Source organism: Diceros bicornis, chromosome 22 (assembly GCF_020826845.1).
Source record: "Diceros bicornis minor isolate mBicDic1 chromosome 22, mDicBic1.mat.cur, whole genome shotgun sequence".
Taxonomy (NCBI): domain Eukaryota; kingdom Metazoa; phylum Chordata; class Mammalia; order Perissodactyla; family Rhinocerotidae; genus Diceros; species Diceros bicornis.
The window spans coordinates 29282004-29301095 of record NC_080761.1 but is presented as its reverse complement, the minus strand read 5'-3'; the positions used below and the strand labels follow the sequence as shown (position 1 = coordinate 29301095).

General features: G+C 40.2%; 1 protein-coding gene across 1 annotated transcript; it reads right to left on the bottom strand.

The window, feature by feature from the left end:
- Positions 1-8959: 8959 nt before the first annotated feature.
- Positions 8960-15588, bottom strand: LOC131420046 (prorelaxin-like). The gene is made up of 2 exons (XM_058565754.1): positions 15226-15588; positions 8960-9486 (listed from the first exon to the last, which is right to left on the bottom strand). Exons 1-2 carry the CDS (start codon positions 15434-15436, stop codon positions 9146-9148), a joined length of 552 nt encoding a protein of 183 aa, XP_058421737.1. The 5' UTR covers positions 15437-15588; the 3' UTR covers positions 8960-9145.
- Positions 15589-19092: the final 3504 nt, after the last annotated feature.

Here is a 19092-nt window from a genome sequence, read left to right as displayed (position 1 = left end):
TAATGATTAAGTTTGCATGCTTCACCTCAGTGGCCTGTGGTCTGTGGGTTCAGATCCCGGGCACAGAGGTATGCACTGCTTGTTGAGCCATGCTGTGGTGGCATCCTACATACAAAAAGTAGAGGAAGATTGGCACAGATGTTAGCTCAGCGACAATCTTCCTCACGCAAAAGGAGGAAGATTGGCAATAGATGTTAGCTCAGGGCCTACCTTCCTCACCAAAACACACAAAAAAACCAATTGAATAGCCAGCACGTATTGAAAGAGAAGAAGAAAACCAGAGGACTAACCCTACCCAACTTCAAGACTTATTATGAAGCTACAGTAATGAAGACAGTGTGGTATTGGCAAAAGAATGTATAAATAGAATAAATGAAACAAAATGGAGAGCCTATAAATAGCTCAAAACAAATATATTCAACTGATCTTTGACAAGGGTGCAAAGGCAAATCAATGGAGAAAAGATTTTATTTTAAACAAATGATACTGGAACAACTGGACTTCCACATGCCAAAAAAAAAGGAATATAGAAGGAGAACTTACACCTTTCACAAAAGTTAACTCAAAATGGATCATAGTCCTGCAGGAGTGATGTCAGATTCATAGCAGAGTGAGTTGTTCCCTTTGTCTCTCCCCTCTAAGTTACAACAAAATGGACATTCATTAACCAGCAGAGGATTCCCTGCACAGTACAACAGGAATTCGGAGAGATCCGTGCAGCTGTACATCCGAAGGTGGGTGGACTAAATCCTCAGGAACGAGGTGAGCACACCCCTCCCCCACCTGGTGGCAGTGAGCCAGTTCGCAGATCCTCACACAGTGGCCAGTGTGACAGTAAAAGGAGGTTGGGGCAGCCTGGCTCACATGATTGCTTTCGGAGTGGTAGCCCAGCACATGGGAGGGCCGACTGTGCCACAGTGGCCCTGCCCGCGAGAACATTCTACACCAAGTGGTGGCTCAGTGCCTCATGAAGGCACCTGCAAGCCAACTGGGACCAGTGCAGGCCTGGAAGCACCCTGCCTGCTGAGAAGGTGCCCCACCAGCACAGCACAGCAGCCTGAGGGACCCACTGAGTGGCAGCTCAGCCCCCTCATAGGAAACTTTCCCACCTAGTGCAGCACTTCAGCTGGTCCCCTGCAGAGGGCAGCAGCCCTGCCATGTGAAAGCAACTCACCCATGACACAGAGGCCCTGCCTATGGTAAGCAACCAGCATGCCAAGCACAGAGGCCCTGCCCATGTAAGCACAACCTGCAGAACAACGGCATCCAGCCCGTGCACACCCAGAGCAGCCCTATCCACACAAATTCCAGCAGATGGGGTGGGATCAGAAAACACAGCCCCTGCTCCCCACCCCCAGCAGTGGCAGGTGGAATCTGCGACCTGATACTGCCACAAATGCGCTAGCAAAGGATCAGTTCATCAAACAACATCAAGAACTATAGTAACACCTCAGAGCAGAAGAAAAAGGACAAGTCTCCAGAAACCAATCCTGAAGTCACAGAAATTTACAATCTAAATGACAGAGAAGTCAAAATAGTTGTCATAAAGAAACTCAGTGACTTACAAGAAAACTCAAAAAGACAACTCAATGAGGTCAGGAATAAAATGAATGAGCAGAAGGAATACTTCAGCAAAGACATTGAAACTCAAAATAAAAACCAAACAGAAATTCTGAAGATGAAGATGAAGATGAGGATGAATTCTGAAGATGAAGAACACACACTTACTGAGATAAAAAATTATCTAGAAACCATACAAAAGAGAGCCAACACTGAGAAGGACAGAATTCATGATTTAGAGGATAGAAATATACAAATGCTTCAAGGGGAGAAGGAGAGAGAACTAAGATTTCAAAAAATGAAGAAATTCATGAGAAATATCTCAATCAATTAAGAAAAGCAATATACGGATTATATGTATTCTAGAGGGAGAAGAGGGGGAGAAAGGAGCAGAGAGCTTGTTCAAAGAAATAATAGCTGAGGACTTCCAAAACCTGGGGAAGGAACTGCACTTACAAGTACATGAAGCCAATAGAACTCCTAATTAAATCAATACAAAAAGACCTTCTCCAAGACATATAATATTAAAACTGGGAAAAGTCAATGACCAAGAAAAAAATAGGAGGGGCAGCAAGGTAGAAGAAAATAACCTACAAAGGAACCCCTATGAGGATTTCAGTGGATTTCTCAGCAGAAACCTTACAGGCTAGGAGAGAATGGAATGATATATTCAAAATACTGAAAGAGAAAAACTTTCAGCCAAGAGTACTCTGTCCAGAAAACCTATCCTTCAGATACAAGGGAGAAATAAAAGCATTCCGAGATAAACAAAAGATGAGGGAATTCATTGCCACTAGGCCTGCCTTACAGGAAATGTTGAAAGAAGCTCTCCCATCTGAAACCAAAAAGCAAAGGTTAACAAAACCTTGAACAAGGAGATAAATAGACAGATAGAATCAGAAAATTGCAGTTCTATATCAGAATAGGTTAGTAAACACCTAACGGTAATATAAAAGACAAAGGGAAGGAAAGCATCAAAAATAACTATAACCACTTCAATTTGGTCACAAACTCACAACGACAATTCAAAAAAGAATAATTTGTGACAATAATAACTCAGAAGGGGAAGAGGAAAGGGAAGGAACCTGTTTAGGTTAATGGGGATAAGAGGCTATCAGAAAATGGACTATCTCATCTATGAGATCTTTTATACAACCCTCATGGTAACCAGAAAACAAAAAATCAAAACAGAGCCACAAATCATAAATAAAGAGAAAACTGGGAAAACCATCACAGAAAAGCACCAAACTGAAATGGCAGTCAGAAATACAAGGGAAAAGAAACATTGGATATATAGAACAATCAGAAAATAAGAGATAAAATGGCAGCATTAAGCGCTCATATATAAATAATCACTCTGAATGTAAATGGATTGAATTCTTCCATCAAAAGACACAGAGTGGCGGGATGGATTACAAAACAAGACCCAACAATACGCTGCATCCAGGAAACACATCTCAGCTCTAAAGACAAACACAGGCTCAGAGTGAAGAGACGGAAGACGATACTCCAAGCAAATGGCAAGCAAAAGAAAGTAGGTATTACCATACTTATAGCAGAGCAAGCAGACTTCAAGATAAAAAGGACAATGAGAGACAAAGAGGGACAGTGTATAATGATAAAAGAGACATTCCACCAAGAGAACATAACACTTATGAATATACATGCACCTAACACAGTAGCACTAAAGCATATAAAGCAACTACTGGCAGACCTAAAGGAGATATTGACAGCAACACAATAATAGTAGGGGACCTCAACATGCACTTACATCAGTAGATAAATCATCCAGACAGAAAGTCAATAAGGAAAGAGTAGCCTTAAATGAAACACTAGACCAGATGGACTGAATAGATATATATAGAACACTCTATCAAAAATCAGCAGAATACACATTCTTAAGTGCACATGGAACATTCTCAAAGATAGACCATGTGTTGGGAGACAAGGCAAGCCTCAATAAATTTAAGAAGATTGAAATCATATCAAGCAACTTTTCTGACCACCAGGCTATGAAACTAGAAATCAACTACAAGAAAAAGGCCGGGAGAGTCACAATAGGTGGGGGCTAAACAACATGATCCTTTGAACAACCATTGGATCATTGAAGAAATCAAAGGAGAAATCAAAAAATACCCGGAGACAAATGAAAATGAGAACACAACATACCAACACTTATGGGATGCAGCAAGAGCGGGGAGGAGGTCCCCTTACGTCCTTCCACTTCCTCCTGGGGGCGGGGGGTCCAGCACCTCCACCTTCAGATGTATGGCTGTGTGGGTCTCTCAGACACCTTTTGTGTTGTGTCAATGTCATCTGTTGGTTTATTAATGTCCTTTTTGTTTTGTCTTAGGGGGGAGAGTCTAAGGGAAGAGCTTCCTCTGCCAAGATTCTGATGTCACTCCTACATGAATATTTTAATTGATATTGTATCCTTTTCCCCAGAGAAGAGAGACACACACACACACACACACACACACACACACCATAAAAAATCAAAGAAAAAGTGGTACAAACCAACAATCCCAGAGAGAATATGTAACACATACTCCTGTAAAATATTTGATATAGCTATGATCAAATCCTGGATTCTAAGTGTGTTAATTGTTTGTAAGAGAATGAATTTCTATCACTTTAATAATTTTTAAATATATTAACACATTTTTCTAGACAATGGATCCTTTAGATAACTATCAGATTATTACACACACATACACATATGTATAAGTGAAATGAATGACAGCCTAGGTGGGGGGAATTGGGATTATTCTTATTATAAGGTACTCATACTACCCATGCAGTGCTATATTGTTATTTGTAGGTGGACTTGGATTAGTTGTAAATGTATATTGCAAACTCTAGAGCACTCACTATAAGTAAAAACAAAAAGTACAACTGGTATGCTAAGCAAGGAGAGAAAATGTAATCATATAACAGGCTCAACTAAGACCACAAAAGGCAGAAAAGGAATGAAAGACAAAAATAGGAACCAAAGCAAAGGCAACCCACAGGAAAAAGTAACAAATGTGGTAGATAATAATCCAGCTATATCAGTAATCACTTTAAACATCAATGATTTAAATACACCCATTAAAAGATATAGATTGTCAGAGTGGATCATAAAACAAGATGCAACTCTATATGGTCCACAGAAACCCACTTTAAATATAAAGACACATATACATTAAAGTAAATACATAGATCAATACCCCACTTTAAACAATAAATAGATCATCCAGACAGAAAATAAATTAGCAAGCATTACATTTAAACTACATGTTAGAATTGATGTACCTAACATTTACAGAACATTCCATCCAAAAGCAACAGAATACACATTCTTCTCAAGTAAATATGGAACATTCTGCAGGATAGATCATATGTTAGGCCACAAAAAGTCTTGATAAATTTAAGAAGATTGGAATCATATTAAGCATCTTTTCAACCACAATGGTATGAAACTAGAAATCAATTATAAGTGGAAAATTGGAAAATTCACAAATATGTGGAGATTAAACAACATACTATTGAACAACCATTGCGTGAAAGAAGAAATAAAAAGAAATCAAAAAATATCTTGAGACAAATGAAAATGGAAATACAACATACCAAAACTTATTAGAAGCAGCAAAAGCAGTTCTAAGAGGGAAGTTCATAGTGAATGCGTATGTTAAGAAATAAGAAAGAACCCAAATAAACTACATAACTCTACACCTCAAGGAATTAGAAAAAGAACAAACTAAGCCCAAAGTTAGTAGAAGGAAGGAAATAACAAAAAGGAAGGAAATAACAAAAATCAGTGCAGCGATAAATGAAATAAAGACTAAAAAGACAATAGAAAAGTTCAATGATACTAAGCTCGTTCTTTGAAAAGATAACTAGACCCCACTTTAGCCAGACTTACTAAGAAATAGAAAAGATTCAAATGAATAAAATTAGAAATGAAAGAAGAGACATTATAACCGATACCACACATATATAAAAGATCGTAAGAGACAACTATAAACAATTACATGCCAACAACTTTGCCAACCTAAAGAATTGGATAAATTCATAAAAACATACAACCTACTAAGACTGAATCATGAAGAAATGGAAAATCTGAATTTACCAATTGATAGTAAGGAGGTTGAATCAGTAATGAAAAACCTCCCAAAAAGGGAACCCCAGGACCAGATGGCTTCACTGGTGAATTCTGCCAAACATTTAAAGAAGAATTAATGCCAATCTTTCTCAAACTCTTCCAAAAAATAGAAGAGCAAGGAACACTTTGAAACTCATTTTACAAGGGCAGCATTACAGTCATGCACCATATAACGACCTTTTGGTCAACAATGGACCACATATATGATGAAAGTCCCATAAGATTAGTCATATAGCCTAGGTGTATAGTAGGCTATACCATCTAGGTTTGTTTAAGTACACTCTACGATGTTTGCACAACTACAAAATCGCCTAATCAAAATGCACTTCTTATAATGTATCCCCATCATTAAGTGACGCAGGGCTGTACTTTGATACCAAAACCAGACAAGGACACTCTAAGAAAAGAAAATCACAGGCCAGTATCCCTGATGAACATAGATACAATTCTCAAAAAAAATTATCAAACTGAATTCGACAATACATTAAAAGGATCATGCACCGTGATCAAGTGGGATTTGTTCCAAGGATGCCAGGATGGTTCAACATCCACAAATAAATCAACGTGATACACCACATTAACAAAACAAAGGATAAAAATCACTTGGTCAACTCAATAGATGCAGAAAAAGCATTTGACAAAATTCTACATCCATTCATGATAAAAACTCACAAGAAACTGGGTTATAGAGGTAATATACCTCAACATAATAAAGTCCATATATGACAAGCCCACAGCTAACATCATACTCAATGGTGAAAAGCTAAAATCAGCTAAAATCGTCTCCTCTAAGATCAGGAACAACACATGGATGCCCACTCTTGCCACTTTTATTCAACGTAGTACTAGAAGTCCTAGCCAGAGCAATTAGGCAAGAAAAATTCCAATGGAATTTTTCACAGATATAGAACAATCCTAAAATTTGTATGGAGCCACAAAGGACTCCAAATAGCCAAAGCCAACTTGAGAAAGAAGAACAAAGCTGGAGGCATCACACTTCCTGATTTCAAACTATATTACAAAGCTGTAGTAATCAAGTTAATAGCTAAATATTAATGTCTTTGAAAGAGTCATTGTAGCCACAAGAGCAGTAAGCATGAGCAAACCTATAGGTTGACTACCTCAATCTCCTTTCTAGACCCTTCTCCCTTGCCTACCTCAGCTCTCTAGGCTGTAAGTCATATAAATGACTTGCCAATGTCTCCTGCAGGTACAAGTGTTCATGTGACACAGATCTGGCCAATGCAACATAAACACACGTGTGGCGGTTTCTGGCAAAGATTTTACTTTTCTAATCCAGACACTAAACCTTCTTCTGTTCCCTTCTTTTCCTGCCTGAAACATGCTCGCTGAGACCCAGAGGTGCGGCAGCCACCTTGGGACCGTGAGGTGGCGAGCATGAGGAGGAAGGCCTATACGGGAAGCACAGCTGACTGAAAAGGTGGGAGGAGACTGCTGGCATCCCTCAGATGCTAAACAGGGTTGGACGTTTATTCCACAGGCTTCTTTGAAGCCACTGTTACAGACTTTTCTGTTATTTACAGAGAATACAATCCTAACTGATGCATATATATAAACAGAGTAGATTTGTTGTACAGGAAATATAATAAGCACACACTCATCAGTTTCTCATGAGAGTTTTAGGAGGACTTTAGTAGCATGAGAATTAGATATCTTAAAGGTGTTAATTGATTAATTGAGGGTTTGTAGTAGATGGTTGACCACAGATTGTCTTTGTACCACTTAAAAAGTGGTCAGATCATCAGAGGTAGTGAAGGCAGATTCTGGGACTGGGAGCCCTGTCTCCAGGGCTTTTGAGGAAGAGCAGATGGAGGAGCTGGGCCAGGGCAGGGTCTGGGGAGATGCCTGTTTGTCCTGTCCAGGCTGTAAGTTTCCTGGTCACCGCCCTCGTTCTCCCGGGTTGAAATTTCCATTTCAGAGAGCACTCTTCCTGGCTTTGTCCAAGGTGGCTCCTGGCTTCTGAGGTTCTACAGCCATTTATAAAGTTTTACAAGGCAGCCTTAATAAACTAGAAGTCTGCTTGTGATTAATCGTGCATGGGGATTTGAAATATGGTGTCGCTCTTTTAATCCCTTTAAATTCTGCTAATAGACATTTGATGGCGAGTAACTTGCTATTTAAGTGCATTTTTCTATAAATCTCGCCTGAAAACGGATGTGTACATAAGTTGAAGGTACTGGCTAAATATGAAGATGATAACTACATTAACTTACTATCTGAACAAGTTTTCATATCATTTCACAGTTATTTTGTTACAGAAATGGTTTGCAATTTCTAAAATGGTGAACATAAAGTTTATTCCCTTGCTAAACTAGTTCTTGTATACATGACGCTGAGTTGTTTATTCTCTTCTATATCTATTATTCACTTTTCTCCTTAAAAAAACATAATTTACATTTTAGTGTCTTAGACAGGAGAACTAGAAAAGAATCCTAGTTTGAAAAATACTTGAGTTTATCTGGCCCCAACTAAATTAAATTGATTTAGTGTCCAATCTGATTGCAATTGATAGTTCAATGAGACACAAAAATCTTTTAAAATCTACCAGAGTGTCCAAATTTCATGACTCTTTGTGTATCCAATCTAAGAGTTAATACTAATAAAAACCTTTTGGTCCATTTTGTGTACCTGGTGTTAGGCATTGTGTAAGTTGTGTTTGCTTTTTCTTCTTCTTTTATTGCTATTAAAATAGTTTGTTTAATCTTAAGTAGTGAAAGAACATTTGGGCATTAGGTCTGGAGGAAAAGAAGTAGGGGACAGATTATAATTCTTATTTATTTATTTTTTTTTGTGAGGAGGATCGGCCCTGAGCTAACATCTGCCAATCCTCCTCTTTGTGCTGAGGAAGACTGGCCCTGGGCTAACATCCGTGCCCATCTTCCTCCACTTTATATGGGACGTCACCACAGCAGGGCTTGCCAAGCGGTGCGTCGGTGCGCGCCCGGGATCCGAACCCGCGAACCGTGGCTGCCATAGCGGAGCGCGCGCACTTAACCGCCTGTGCCACCGGGCTGGCCCTGACAGATTATAATTTATCAAATACAAATTTCAAAAATAGACTTATCCATTCTCAGTAATGCAAGACATAGCGTTTTACTAAGCTATCTATTTTTAAAAATTTTTTTGAGTTATTGTGTGTGGTGAAAGTAATAAAGATTTTATTGTCATTTTAGGTTAACAGTATTAAACAAGCAAAAAGAATTATATGATTAAAAAAAGAGATAAAAATACTTTTTTGGATAAAGAGTTTTATTAGCAGAAACTACAATAGTTGAAGGAATATTTTCTTACCAAATGAAAAACCTCAACACTAAAAATGATTTCTCATGTGCTAATAATTAGTGCAGTGACAGAAACATCAGTGAATGTGTCATGGAGAATACACGTGCACATTATATGAAATACATAATTAGCTTCATCTCAGCATATTCTAGCAAGTTCTCTTACGGTACAACCTTGAGAACAACACTTATTACTCAGTTTGAACTGAATCATTCTCTTCTTTCGAGAATGTTTATCTAAGCCTAAGTTTTTTAATTCTGAAAGACTGTTGTCTTCTGCTTCACTGGGTCTGTTAAGGAGGATTTGCTTAAATTCTTCAAAGTTAAGATCTGAATCCTTTAACGCAGGTCGTTGTAGCTCCCTCAATGATGGCTGCCTCTCAGACAGTGTTGCCTTCAGCTCCTGTGGCAAATTAGGAGTGAATTCCAACATCGTATTTAAGGCTTCTGCATCTTTGGTGACGGAGGATGCCATAATTTCTAAATTAAAAAGAAAGGGGGAGGAGGAAAAATATTCATGTCAAAGAACATCAGGAAACTGTAAAATTTTGCATAGATGAAAAGGAAAGCATTGCCTCAAGAGAATTAAACATCAAAACAGAATCAGTAAGTATCCTGGTATCTAAACAACTTAGCTTATTATAGTTGCACAGCGTAAAGTTCTACAACATTACCAAGATTCTGCTTTACTCCGCTCGACCCTCTGTCATCTCTCATGTCCCCTTCATGCTTTCATCATAGCACTTTTGAACTTCTTGACATTTCTGAAGTCATCTCGGTCATCGAAAACACTCAGTTTCACCACACATGAATTTTTCCTACCTCAGTAATTTTCTTCCATTACTAAGCACTTCTGAGTTATGATAATAACCGTTGCAAAGTATATTAATTACTTTTACTATCAAATGTTTCATGGTGGCAAGTTACTGCTTCAGGATAAAGTTCAAAAGGCAGAACTTCCAATTGCTCTGATCTAATAGGCAGGAGATGCCAGTCTCTGATGTCCCTCATACATCTATTTAACAATTTCTCTTCCCCAGAGTATTTACTCCAAATCAATAGTATTTTACATTAGATAGAGAAATGGGTTAAAAGAACACTAACCAAAAATCACTGGCTTTAAGAAGAGATTAGTCTTTTGTGGTGTGCATACAGACTAATGTACTATGTATGTTTTTTGTTCCAATGTTGTGGATCGTGCACTACGCCAGTTCTGTGTGTTCCCTAGGAAGGGAGCCTGTTCTTAACCAGCATCCTAGGATGGGCAAATATGAAAGTAGGAACTTGGGCTAGGAACCTGCAGGAACCAGCTGACGTCTTCCTTCTTGACGCCCATTCGGTTCAGTTGACCATTCACTGACTGTTTCCATGTGTCTGGCAGTGCCAGATAGGAGATGTAAATAAAAAGAAAACATGTTTACTGCCCTCAAAAAGCTTTCCGTCATGTCAGCTCTCTTCTAGCCTGACTTATCCCGATTACACAATTTTGAGAGTTTTAGCACCAAAAAGAATTAGAACCACAGATGAAGTTTAAATTATAGTGTAAACCTGGATCAGTTCTTTTGTTGTTGTTGTTGTTAAATTAAATTATTATTATTATTTTAAATTTTTTGTTTATTGCAGTAACATTGGTTTATAACGTTGTATAAATTTCAGGTGTACATCATTATACTTCTATTTCTGCATAGATTACATCATGTTCACCACCCAAATACTAATTACAACCCATCACCACACACATGTCCCGAATTATCCCTTTCGCCCTCCTCCCTCCCCCCTTCCCCTCTGGTCACCACCAATCCAATCTCTGTCTTTATGTGTTTGTTTATTGTTGTTATTGTCTACTACTTAATGAAGGAAATCAAACGGTATTTGACCTTCTCCCTCTGACTTATTTCACTTTGCATAATACCCTCAACGTCCATCCATGTTGTCACAAATGGCTGGATTTCATCGTTTCTTATGGCTGAGTAGTAGGTGGGAGTGCAAACTGGTGCAGCCACTATGGAAAACAGTATGGAGATTCCTCAAAAAATCAAGGATAGAACTACCATATGATCCAGCTATTCCACTGCTGGGTATTTATCCATAGAATTTGAAAACACCATTGCGTAAAGATACATGCACCCCTGTGTTCATTGCAGCGTTATTCACAATAGCCAAGACTTGGAAGCAACCTAAGTGCCCATCAAGGGATGAATGGATAGAGAAGATGTGGTGTATATACACCTGGATCAGTTCTTGCTGTTCTTCTTCATGGACAGCAAAGCTGTCCTTTTCAGCTTATTCATAAGGCATTACTCTTAAAAAAGTGGAAACAATGAGGCCAAGAGATAGAAATCGAAGCATGGAAGGCCGACTCCTGGGTAACCACTGCTGCCTGCTGATCAGAGAAAAGCATGTCCCCTCACCAGGCCGGATGGTCTGGGGCTGGTCCACTTCCTATGAGTTCTGTAGCAAGAGTCTCAGTTGCTCTCCTTTCAGCCAACTACAAACTTCAACAGCTGAGTTTTCAGTGGAAAGAAAACATACTTGAGCATGTTATCTTTCCTCCTAATGCTCTCTCTCCTTCAAGTTCTAAGCTGGCATGGACAGAGGAGAATTTATATCATTTTTCAGTAGTCAGAAGTTTTTGCATTTTCCCTCAGTGAGACATCCTAAGTTTAATTCAACCTCCTCATAAACAACTCTCCTTGCTGTAACTTACACTTTGTCTAGTTGGTGCCTTATTGAATGCAGAGAAAAGCTGACAGTAACTTTCCAAATACCTAAAGGCAGTTAATGAATCAGGCAAAACAATTGTAGTTTTGATGCTTTTCATTCATAGGCTGTGTTTTCTGGCACTCTTTTTTTGATTTTATAATTTAAAACCTTTTTATTCTGAAATACTTTGAAAGTTACAGAAAATTCACAAAAATATGACTGAGTTCCCATATATATTTTTTTTTTTTAATTTTGGTAAGAACATTTAACATGAGATCTACCCTTTTCACAGAATTCTAAGTGTCCAACACAGCACTGTTATCTATAGGTGCAACGTGATTACATCCGATTTCTAGAACCAATTCATCTTGCATAACTGAAATTTTATACACGTTGATTACCAACTTCCATTTCCGCCTCTTCCCAGGCCCTGGCAACCACCATTCTAGTCTCTGCTTTTATGAGTTTGACTGTTTTAGATACTAGGGCTTTTTCACTTAGCATGATGTCCTCCAGGTTCATCCACGGTGTTGTATATTGCAGAATTTCCTTTTTGTTTCAGACTGGGGAACATTCCCTTGTACGTAGACACCACATTTTCTTTATTCATTCATCTGCACATGCACGTTTAAGTTGTTTCCATATCTTGGTTACTGTGAATAGCGCTGCAGTGAATGGGGGAGTGCTAATCTCTCTTCAAGATCCTGATTTCAGTTCTTTTACATAAATATGCAGAAGTGGGAGATTGCTGGATCATATGGTAATTTTTTTTTTTTTTCCTGAGGAACCTCCACACTGTTTTCCATAGTGGCTGCACCATTTTGCTTTCCCACCAACAGTATACAAGGGTTCTAATTACTCCACATCCTCCACAACACTTGTCTTTTGTATTTTTGGTAATAGCCACCCTGACAGGTGTCAGGTGAACTCTCATTGTGGTTTTGATTTCCATTTCCCTGATGATTAGTGATGTGGAGCATCTTTTCTTACACCTGTTGGCCATTTGTACATCTTCTTTGGAGACATGTCTACTCTGGTCTTTAGCCCATTTTTAAATTGGATTATTAGATTTTTTGCTATTGAGTTGTAGGAGTTTTTTATATATTTTGGAAATTAACCTCTTAGCAGGTATATGATTTGCAAATATTTTCTCCAATTCTATAGGTTGCCTTTTCACTCTGCTGATTTTTTTCCTTTGTTGCACAGAAGCTTTTTAGTTTGCTGTAGCCCCACTTGTCTAATTTTGCTTTTGTTGTCTGTGTTGTACTCTTTTATTAAAATTACTTTTTAAGCTTGTTTTGAAACATTTTGCAATCTCCCACAACTTTAGCTTCTGGAGTCTAACTAAAAGATAATATTCTAATAGACGTGAATTCAAACACCTCTTGATCACTGTATTTTGCACTAAAATCTCACTAAGATAGATCTCTTCTAATTAAAAATGTCTACCTTATTTTTAAAATGGGTGTAGAGAGTGTTATTTCCCACACTGTGTGGGAAAAATGGTTAGCTAACAACTTAATAATGTAAAAACAAATAGAAACTAACAACAGAGGTTTTAAAACTCATGAATTACAAATTATTGACATGTACTTCGAAAATGATTCTTAACTTGTAACTTCAACATTTCTCTTGATCCTCGCAGGCGATATTTTTTTAGATTATTTGCAGTTAAATCATGTACTGTGGTATCATTAAAGACAGTTCTTTAAAAATACTTGAAATTCACAAGTCCCTTCTATAGAAACAGAAATTTGGCCAAATATCTATATAGAAATGCGCTCAGAAAACCATTTTTAAGCAACAATTTGAAATCCACCGAAATATCTGCTAGGAATGGTTAAATATAGATGGTAGGCTTATGGCATAGAATGCTATAAAGAAATTTTAAAGTATGTTTTTGGAGAATTACAATGTGAGAAACTGCTCACACTATAATGTTAAGTGAAAATGCGGGAGATATATACACATATCTCCAAATGTTAACATTGCCTTCCAGTTCCTCATTTAATACAGATATTTTCCTTTTCTCATTAAATCCACATATTTTCAAAGTCTGTAATATCCATAAGTGCTTTTCATTTTTCTTATTGTATTTATGTATATTTTTCAGTCATTAATTTGAGCATATTACTTATTCATTCAGAAGAAGTGCAATCTGGCCTTCCGTTACCTCGAACAGTAAATCTCTAAGTTCTGTGGTTCTCTGCTATTAATATTATACAAGAACTACGTAAAAGCTTGCATTTAATAAATCAATCTCTGACCAACAATGTAGAAGAGTAAAGCCACTAGCTTTATAATCATGATTGAAATGCCACAACAGGGAAGTAAATGTACTTAGTGCACAAGGAGTTCACGAGGGTCACTTATATACAGGATATGCATATAGCCTATAAAATAGAGTTGTGGTTTATCATAAGTTGCATACGTGTTATGAAATATAAAACACTTATTCATCATGAAGCTCACCTTCTCTGAATTTCATGTGACCCGTTTCACTGATTAGACTAGGCTGTACCTCTGGGAAAGTTTCCATCCTTACTTGAACTCAGCTTCCAATTTATCTTTATAAATGCTTTATAACTAACAAATTGTTTTGTAAACCAAACCATTCCAGATTTGAACTGTACACAGTTCTGAGACCTTGCTTTTAAAGAAAACCCACTGCAGCTTCCACATGCTTGAGGCCCCAATCAGTTCTCCAGCAGTGCTTGTCTGAAGGGCAAACATCCCTTGACTGTCGGTCCCCTTCAGTTTCTCTTGCAGGGCATCAGGCCCTTTTCTCTCTCTTCAATCCTTTCTCTCCCAAATGAATTTCAAGACCCGGTTCAAAGAGGTGGGAGGCCATGCTCTCTCCCCTTTGGTGAAGTTCACAAACACAAATAAAATTATACTAAAAGAGGAAGTTTTCCAAGGCATGGGCGCTGGCCCAGCTTTTGGACAAAGCAGGAGAGTCGTGAAATCGAAGGCCCTTCACGTTTACCACTCCAGGACCCTATCAGAGGTCTCTGCCCCATGCCCTTTGGCGCACAAACACGATCGACAATCAGCGCACACCTCTCTCTTAGCCCCCTGTCGTCTCAGGTCGAGATGTCCTGTCCAGTTGCCGCAACCGCCGGCACGCCGGTTATCTGGCCCGCGGGACCTTGACTCGGGGCTCAGGCCCGTCTGCGCCCCACCTCCTGCGGGTCTTTGGGCAGCCTTCCCTCCTCCGTGGCTTCCCCCTTCTCCCCACCCTTCACCCTGGGTGCCAGGAGGTGAAGGGCACCAAGTGCCTCTCAGGTGAGGCCGTTTGCTGTTCCCGCTGCTTCCCCTCCATCTGGTGAGATGCCCGGTGAGACCCTTAGTAGAAAAGCAAGTTACAAGGGAAAAGCCCGAACGTTTAGCCGCCAGCGTCGGAGTCGGGGCCGCGGGCGGGCGGCTAATCAGGCCTCGAGCCAGGCCGTCCTGATTGGCCGGCACCCCGACGGCACCCAGTGGGAAGTGCGGAGCGGCCGGGCCGGGAGCTCTTACCTGCCGGGGCTCCGGCGTCCAGCCCAGGCTCCTGCAGACTCACAGGCTTTTTCTTCCAGTTGATCGAGCCGCAGATCTGGATCCGGCGGCGGACTAATTCGCGGCCGCATGCCTTAACAATGTCGTCGGGGTTCTCGCCTGAGATGTCTCTGGGAAGTTGGCTCAGTAGCAGCCAGACTCCTAGCAGGTAGGACGAGCACAGGCGCGGCATCCCGGACCTGATCTCTGCCGCCGGACCTTTCAGCCTTTCTCTGGAGACTGCAGCTGCTGTGTCGCCTGCCAGCCTCTGCCTGTGTGCCTAGACTTCAGGCTGCTTTCCCTGCTTGGCTCCAGCAAGCTTTTATAGCCCTTCGGGCTCCCGCTTAGACCTTGCGTCGGTGGTCCCAGCTCCACCCCAGTCTCCACCCACCTCCTTGGAATGCCCCACTCCCTGCCCCCAGCTGGCCCTCCCCTTCTCACCTTTCCTCCAGTTGCCCATCTTTTTGTTCTTGGCCCCGTTACAGTTGTTTATTTTTCTCTCCTCTTTCCTCAAACCGTTTGGTATACTTAGGGAAAGTCAGTCAATAGTTGAAGTCTTTCTGGTATCATCAAGCTAGGCATGGCCACTACACTAAATTACATCCACAAAAATAAAATTGAGATCACCCATATTCTCACAACCCAGAGGTTTCCAGCTTGAACTTTGCTGCATAACCTTCTAATCTAAACAAGATCATAGTTAGATGAATTAGTATAGTGTCTGGCGTATCGATCCATAGAAAGATAATTAAGGAATGGCAAAATTGTTGACAAGAGAGAACTGATGACTTTTTATCTAAGTCCTGGTAAAAACATGAAAATTCTCAATGCATCACTTTAGGCTTGTACAGTGTCCTAAGTTTACAATGCGCTTTTCCTTCGACTCTTCTGGTTTGATTATAACTAGTTACTTGAATATTTTAATTTGAGATTGTATTCTATAGCTCTAGAGACTGGAGAACACACACACACACACACACACACACACAAACCAATAAAAAAGATGAAAAGTGTGGAATCTCACAGTTTTCAGAAAGAATATTTTGGCAACACATGTTACAACACAAAAATCATGTGTTTGTTATTATTATTATTTTACTGTATTCTGTTTTTGTATTTGGTGAGGTAATTTTTCACACCTTCTAATTTAACTTTTAAGAATTCAACACAGTTTGAGATAATATGCTCGTGAAACAAGCTTTCTAGATGGACTGTAAACTTTTAGGTGCAAATAGGTTCATTTTATTTGCTTGTGTGCATAATGTACTGAGATTACCTCAGCTCTACCAGGTAAACTGGAGACTTGGAGGAAGTTAGGGTAGCTTTGAATTAAAGTAATAACTCAACAACCACTTAGTTACAAATAAAGCTATGGGATAGAATAATTTTAATTTCCAGATTGCTGCTAATTTCAAAGGGCCCGCTGCATTGGTCTAAGGCAAAGCATTGTGGAATTCTTCAAAAAAAATCTGACCAAAGCTCTGAGATGGTCGGAGGCAGTGTTTCTAGAGCTAACATCCGTTGCCAGTCTTCTTGTTCAGTGGACTTAAGGCCAGATGGACTTGTTCAGTGCTCCACCCCTATGACCACCTAGTGGCTCTATTTGTTCCTTCCTTGGGGCTAGAAGATGTCCTATCACGTGTAGAAGCTCTGATGAAATTTACTCCACAAGCCCTTAATGATAGTCAAGCAGGAATAGTCTTATTAAATACTGGAATGTCTTTAATGAGCAAGGCTGTCCTTCAAAACAGAATGGCCTTAGATAGTCTACCTGCATTCCAAGGTGCTACGTGCGTAATCATTCAAGCTGAGTGCTGCTCAGACAAGCAGTTTGGGAGAGGCTTCTCAAACCTGAGGTTGGAAGGTATTTGTGGTTGACAGTCCTCGCAAAAAATAATCCATATGCAAGGCTTCCTCCAAACTAATTGCTTGTTTAAAATGTAAACTTCCCAGGGAGGGTTTCATTTGTTCAACCTTTGCCTCAGGTGGTCTTACAGAGTCCTCACAGCTGTCCAGTGAAGTGGCCATTCTCCTATTTTACAGAGAGAGGGAGCAAGTTGAAAGTGGTCAAGTAACTTGTGCCACTTTGTCTAGCACATGTGCCAGACGTGGGCTTACCGACTAGTAAGGGTAACAGGCAAATGGAGGATTCACAGCCTTTTCAGGCACAACTAAAAGGCATTTCTTGTTCTTAAGACAAACAACAGCGAAAAACCAAAGAAACATTTTTAAAGGGAAAAACCAAATGTGTGCCGTGCACATGTCTGGCAAGTGCTGGAGCTGGGATTCCTGCCTGTGTCCACTGGATTCCAAAGCCCCTTCCTTTGATTCCACTGCCTCCCTTGGATCCAACTCCAGCTGAAATTGATCTGCATAGTGGGGCCGGCCCCGGGCTTAGCGGTTAAGTGCACGCGCGCTCCGCTACTGGCGGCCCCGGTTCGGATCCCAGGGGCGCACCCACGCACCGCTTCTCCGGCCATGCTGAGGCTGCGTCCCACACACGGCAACTAGAAGGGTGTGCAACTATGACATACAACTATCTACTGGGGCTTTGGGGAAAAAAAAAAGGAGGAGGATTGGCGATAGATGTTAGCTCAGAGCCCGCCTTCCTCAGCAAAAAGAGGAGGATTAGCATGGATGTTAGCTCAGGGCTGATCTTCCTCACAAAAAATAATAGTAATAATAAATAATAAAAAAATTAAAAAAATCTACATAGTGAAGGTTTATAGTGATGAAATCATGGAAAGCAATAGGATATACTGGAGTACATGAGGAAGCCATTTGGTTTAAAACTAACTTGGCCTGACCTTGTTTTGCCAGAAAGCCTGATGTGGCCTGTTGAGCATGCACTGTACATCTTCTTTAAACAATTACAGTGTTCTAAAGCCAAGAACAATGCCCTTAAAGATAGGCATGTTGCCTCCCCCATATCAGCATTTCTTTAAGGCTAGCATTTCTTCCCAGAAGCTAAAGGTTAATTACTGACCTGTTTTAACTCATCTCGTGACCACTGACCTGCTGACCACCGACTTGCTGTCCTCACCTTGTGACCACTGAGCTGCTATGGTAGCCAGGCATCTCGTGACTGTAGTAAAAGAGATAGTCCTGTCATATGTGAGGTGTGTTCTTTCTTCCAAAATGGTATATAACCACTCTGTACACCTCGCTACTTCAGAGGGCTTCCTTCATTGGAGAAGGAAGCCCCCGGGCTATAGTCCTCAGACCTGTCTCATATGATAAACTCACCCCAATTTTGATTTATAGATTGATTGTGGATTCTTTGCATCAACAATAGATAAACATTAACGTCTTTAAAACAATCATTGTAGGAACAAAGCAGTAAGCAAACCTATAGGTTGACTGCCTCAGTCTCCATTCTAGACCCGTCTCCCTTGCCTACCTCAGCTCTCTAGCCTTTGAGTGATAGAAATGACTTCCCAATGTCTCCTGCAGGTAGCAGTGTCCGTGTGACACGGTTCTGGCCGATGCAACATAAACACACATGTGGAGGTTTCTGGCAAAGCCTTTGCTTTTCAGATCTAGGCACTAAGCCTTCTTCTGTGTCCTTCTTTTCCTGCTGGAAACATGAACGCTGAGACCTACAGGTGCAGGAGCCGTCTTGGGACCATGAGGTGGGGAACATATGAGGAAGGCCTATATGGGAAGCACAACTGACTGAAAAGGTAGGAGATTCCTGCTGGCATCATTCAGATGCTAAAAAGGGTTGGAGGCTTGCTCCCCAGGCTTGTTGAAAGCCACAATCCCACTCGAACCTCATGATAATCGGTGCTGCATTGGATCCATTTTTGTTTGTACGCTTCTTCCATCGTTTTGTTGGGATTGGAGGAA